Raw genomic sequence first — 6,066 nt, forward strand, 5'->3', positions numbered from 1 at the left:
GTCAGAGCATTCAATTGATCAATTCAAACAAATTGCATACTTTCTCTGCAAATATGACTCGTAACATTTCGAATAATAAATGCATGATAAATGTACTTATGCATTCGGTTTAAATGTACTTTTACATTAACAAAACAGCTTTTGAACTCATTGTGAAACATGAATGTCTGTAATATTGGTAGCACTATTTATCTAACTGTTTTAATCAGTTTCCATTCTGGCCACATGGGGCAATAGAAACAAGTTAACACACAATTGAGATACTGTATCATCCACTTTTGTGTGGATATAAAATACATGTACATTTGTGTGTTGGAGTTATTACTATCGTCCTGGTATGTCTTGTTGTCTGCTATGACCTTTCTGTATGCATTGTTAGTTGTCGCTGTGCATAGGCATCCATGCACCTTTCCAATCAAACAACCCTAAATAACCTTCTGTGTCCCTTATTGCCAAACAAAGTAGACAATTTGGGTTATTTTATCTCCTCTTTATTCACAACAACACTGTACAAAACATGTAATACTCTTTAACTTCTTAGTAGCACACTTTACATAGAGGACCGCTGAACTTAATTGTGAAAAGTAAGAACTCTTCCAAATATAACAGATGGAAGGTCATTTTGAGGTATTGAAAACATCTATAATGAAACATTGGATCATTGCCTGTGAGCCTGTGAGCCTGTGCTAAAAGTTCATCGGCTAGTTGTCAGGGGCCTCCTGCATGATGTTGTTGGTGCTTTTTATTTTTCCATGTTTCCCGGTGTTGTATGTGACGTTCTGCACAATCTATTCAATCCCGTCGAGCAAATGTCTTAGTGATCACAACCGAAAAGCTCCATGGATACCTTTTGCTGCTCAGGCAGGGTCTCGGCAGCAATGAAGCGCATTGGGCTGTCGAAGTGGTAGAAGTGGTCTCCTACGACCACCTTGACTCCTGCAGAATCGCACATGGCGGCGTCGACCTTCCTGAAGACGGAAATGCGACGCTTGAAGCGTGCAACCCGCGGTGTTGCCTTCATATTCACGTCATACATGTGCTGACCTAAAGGAGCGCAAGCAATGACATGAGTGGGTTTTATTCTGTTTTAAAATTCTGAAATGAACTTAACGTTAGAAAAGGTCTAGTTTTAGTATTTGCAAAGGCTAGTGTCTTGATAATGATATATCTTATTGTTTTGCTGTCTGTGTCTTTACCTTTAATAATGTGAGCAATGTGATCCTTGCAGATGAATGCGGCTTCAACGGGACCCTTGATGCCGAACTCCTCCTCTACAGTCTTGGGGTAACCCTCCAGGTGGGTGTGGGGCTCACCCACTTTGTAAACAAATACATGGTCATCCTGAGGGGAACAAATAATCTTATAATCTTAAAATCTTATGTGACTAAGCCATGGGGGGAAAAAAATATGGCAGGCTCATTATGGTATGTGTAGTTTACCTTGAACATATAAAGGTGATTGTCATAGGAGAAAACAGCGTCCACCTCACTGTGAAGCTCCTTGAAAGCGTTCTCGATAGTGTCAGACTTCAGTGTGTCATTGCCCTCGTCTTTACGGATGAAATGGTGGCCTGCAGGATAAGAGAATCCCTTAGAGATGCTAAAACCAGTCACACTGTGGTATGATTGGAAAATGAACAGTAGCCTATACAATAATAAACAATTCATCTTCCACTACCAAAAAAAAACATTAGACTTGCTGTTGAGCTAAGGGTGGCTGGTAAGTGTCTTCAAGATTTGAAACTGATCCTTGCAGTGCCTATCTGAACTCAATGTAAGACAATTACTTTCCATGTCTGAAGCTTACTCAGTTAACCCATAATGTGGCATTTTCATATCTCTCTTCATTAAGAAATTGTTCCAACATAACTGTCTATAAATCCACCATTCACAGTAGTAGTCAGACCGCACCTCTGAAGGCATACATGTTCCCAGCGTTGTCAGATGTGATGGCATCCAGGTGGACACGGCTGCAGCGCTCTCTCTCCACATGGTCACTGTCTTCACCTGAACAGCAAACAAGCATAATGCAAATGTGCTAAATATCGGCTTTGTCTATGCTCGATGTGGCTTCCAAACTGACTCAAACATGCTTAGAAATTGTTCTAATTTAAGTATTTTAAAATTGTTTCATGAATTCTGACACACTTGTAGTATCACACCTAAACTTACGAGACCCTTTGAGAACTTTACACCCACCGCAACCCTGACCAGGATTAATGTTTGCGAATGGTGAAAGATCTACTGAAACCTGATTTCTAACATACAGTATGTTTCCCTTTCAGTGAAGGAAGATTGTATAGAGCTTGCTACTCCTTTTCAGGCATATCAATTCAATAAATATATATTTTTTTTCTTTTATGTGAAATAATTTAAAAATATTTTTTCTTTATTGTAATTTAATGCTTTTCATTTTGTTTTGTATTTTTTGATATGTCTGAAATAAATTGAAAATGTAATCAATCAAAGGAACAAACAAACGGGAGATGGAAGGAAGACAGGAACTCAAAGTCTCAGTTATCTTCAGATGTCCTAACTTTACTCTTATACTGAATATCATTTGCTTTAAACACTATATTTATGTGTTTCAGTAATTTAAAAAAAAATGTTTCAGTCTGATTGGTGGACTTTGATTTTTTCACTTACTGAAGGCAGAGCACCTCGAGAAGTAGTCGCGTGCTTCTTTGGGGTATTTGCCGTGCACCTCTCCGGTCTTGGGATCAAACTTGGAGAACATGTGTCCATGGAAGCAGAAATAGTGCTCCATGAAGCGGAAAGCGGACGTGCAGTTGGGCATGGACTTGAACTCTTTCTTATCAACAGCCTTGGTTCTGACATTGTAGTGGTAGATGTCATCTCCTAAAGACAGAATGACATGTTATGCTAGAGATATTTTTTTAAAGTTATTCTTCAGCTGGCTTAAGATGGATTTAGCTATGAGTTTAATATGAAACCTCAGAGGGTGTGTGAGGTGCTGACATCTTGTTGGTAGAGAACTTACTTTGAAAACATTTTTATTATAGTTTTATCTGGAAGGGGTATAAATTCACAATGTGTTTTTGACAACTATTAAAGAGTACTTGTTGATGGGAAAATACCCAAAAACTCACATCAAACATTGTCCATGAGTAAGTTAAAAAATGTACACTCACCCTTGAAGAAGATGACAGAGTCTTCATCACATTCTGGCTTGGGACATTCCACGGCCGCGTCCAGGTGGTCAGGGATTCCAGGGAAGACTTCAGAGATGTTCTTGGGGAAGCCCTCCGCCAGTATAGGTTGGTGATAGCTGAAAACCTTGTGGTCCTGTAGCAAATGATCAAGTATGAGATCGAGAATAAACTGACAAGTATGTAGGGGAGAACGGGGTAATTTGTCACACGGGTAGGTTGTCACAATCGTTATATCTCGGAACCAGAAGGCGCTGTCTGTTAAATTTTGGTATATAAATATCCACAACTGGGATCAGAGGTCACCTACATAGTCTTCCTTGGAGTTAGACTGCTGCATTTGAGGTGAGAGGACTGTTTTTCATGTCAAATTGAAAATATTTAGCTCCTCAGTATTTTTCATCTAGGCTTTTACACAATGGGTTTATAACAAAACACTTGTTACCCTAAACAAGTGTGAAGGGTAAGCTATAGTTTAGATTGTTTTTAGCAAGCTAATTAGTTGTCAAATGGTTGTTGGCCTTGATGCTAGCAATGAATTCCAGTTGGGGTTGGTGGTCACATTCTTTGGGGGGTTGGTTGTCACATGTTATCCAAAGGGTGCAGCCAGGAAAGGAACCCAATAACAAAATAAAATGTCAAGCTGTAGCCGCACTGACACCCCAGAGAAGGAGATATGGAAACGTTCTCCAGCACCCGTTCAGGGGAGGTAAGGGAGAAGTGTATGTGCAACCAGTGGGCACACAATCTCTGCTTACAGTGAGCAGACCCCTCATTTGCCATCACTGTAACTCAGATAGTGAATGTGTGTATCCTAGTTGAGTAGGCTATTATTGTTAGACCTATTTGTTTTGTTCTTTATGTTGTTACATACCAACCTACCTGTATACCAACCTACTGTATGTCTCTCTAGGTCATCTGAGGACGACCTAGAGAGACATACATTAGGTTGGTCTTAATATGTATTTCCTTTTTGTTAATTCCTTGCTCATTTTGTGTTAAGATGCATAAAGTTATGTAGGCCTATTTTTCAACTTGACAATGAAATTAAACTTTCAAATGTAGTTCTGCTTTCTTGCCTTCTTTTTAAGATTTTTCCCATAAAGATAACATTGTGACAAACAACCCCATAGTGTGTGACACCCGACCCCTTGATGGGATTGGTTGTCACAATGTGTTAGAGTGTCTTTGATGGTACATTTCTTCTTTATTACAATAAGTTAGAAAAAGTGAGGGGTTCACATTTCAAGCCAACACCGTAAGCTTCAATTTAATGTAGGAATGACTATTGAAAGATGTTTAGGTGATGAGCAATTCTCACTAGAGTAAAAAGTGTGCCTACTTACCCCGGTCTCCTCTACTGTATGCTTGCTCGATCCAAATGCATTAAGTCGCATTTCAGAATTTGCAATTTGATTTATGTCCACCTCTCCTAATCACACGACCTGCATCCAACTGCACAGTTGCTGCCAAGTAGATAGTTACTTGCCCTTAACTGTACATATACTTCTTTGCTAGATGGCAGATTCTGTTATTTCAGCTGTCCAGGCATTTTGTTTGTGTCAGTAATCCACTTGTAGTGGATTGCCTCTTTGGATTTGTTGTACGTGCTTTTGCCTGTTTGGACTGCCTGCCTGAGTCTCAGTGACCTCCTGAACTTTGCTTTTACCTTACTTTTTCTCTTTGGGAGAGACTTGCAACTAATTTCTTTTTAACTGAGCCATTACACGAAGGGATTGTCTTTCATAAAATACGATATTCTTACATCAGATCCTACTTGTAAGCTTAACTTTGCCTAATTTATAGCAACAACTCAGATTGCTGGGATTTATTTAGTTGTTGTTTACTTTAAAGGGGTTCAGATGAGGACAAGGACTGATGTTATATAACAGTGACTAATGAATGCACTATGACGAGATCAGAAAATATCTCAAAACAAGCTCGTACAGTTATTATGTAACGGTTATTATTGGCAACACCACAAATTCCAATCGTCCTAAAAAACAAAAAGCAACATCTCTTACTCAGTATTTTCTCAACATATTCTAAGGGTTGCTTCAGGACGTCACCCAAATAGTTAATTATTTACCAAAAAATTATATGAATCTTAATATTTAGAAAAATATCATATTGGGAAAGATTAGACTGTACCAGGAAGAAGAACATATGGTAAAAATCAGGGCTGTCCTCATGTTGCATGAAGAAAGCAGCGTCTACATGTCCCAGGTGGTGATGGTCATCCGGCTCTGCAAAGGACTCGTTGGACAGCTCTGCTTTGTCATGGAAGCCTTTGAACACATGGTCACCTGGAAATAAACAACAATTTTAGACAGACCATTTGAACCTCAGAACAGGGTAAGATTTTAATTTTATTTTGAGGACATCAGCCAAGGAACCTCACATTGCATTGAAAGTGATGTGACTCCTTCCCATGATCCATCAACATTTACAAGGACTTACCCTTGAAGAAATATAGGATTCCCTCATCGTTCACTGCAACAGCATCCATCTCCAGACCTTGGCAACGGTCGAGGACGGCTGCAGGATACCATGGTCATTTGAAATTACAAAGAATGTTTCAAATATTAACATTCATGAGAAGAAATGTCTCCTTCATAAAATAGCGATGTCAAGATTGATATGAATGCTTTCAACTAACCTGATCCATGTTCAGGGCCCCTGGTTTTGAACAGAACAGCAAATAAAAATACTAATTTTAGATCTTCTATTCAATTTGCAGAGTTAAATTAGCTTATTATGTAGGAATTTTAATGTTAAAATCAAGAAAGGCTTAGTGCTAAGTGAGTGTTAACCGATCAGGGTAAGAATGCTTACGGGTGAGCCTGTGCCAGGGCCAGGGCCAGGCAGAGACACAAGATGTGTGCAAGCAGCTTCAT

General features: G+C 39.2%; 1 protein-coding gene across 1 annotated transcript; it reads right to left on the minus strand.

Annotated features, from left to right (window-relative positions):
* Positions 1–814: 814 nt before the first annotated feature.
* On the minus strand, positions 815–6,066 carry hpxa (hemopexin a; the record flags this gene model as incomplete). Its single annotated transcript, XM_080038509.1, has 10 exons — positions 815–1,044; positions 1,197–1,341; positions 1,440–1,570; positions 1,911–2,006; positions 2,646–2,858; positions 3,152–3,305; positions 5,321–5,475; positions 5,630–5,707; positions 5,829–5,848; positions 6,005–6,066. The coding sequence occupies 10 exons, from the start codon at positions 6,064–6,066 to the stop codon at positions 815–817; spliced, it is 1,284 nt and encodes a 427-aa protein (XP_079894635.1).

This window comes from Ammodytes marinus (genome assembly GCF_949987685.1).
Source record: "Ammodytes marinus genome assembly, chromosome: 12".
NCBI classification, from domain to species: domain Eukaryota; kingdom Metazoa; phylum Chordata; class Actinopteri; order Uranoscopiformes; family Ammodytidae; genus Ammodytes; species Ammodytes marinus.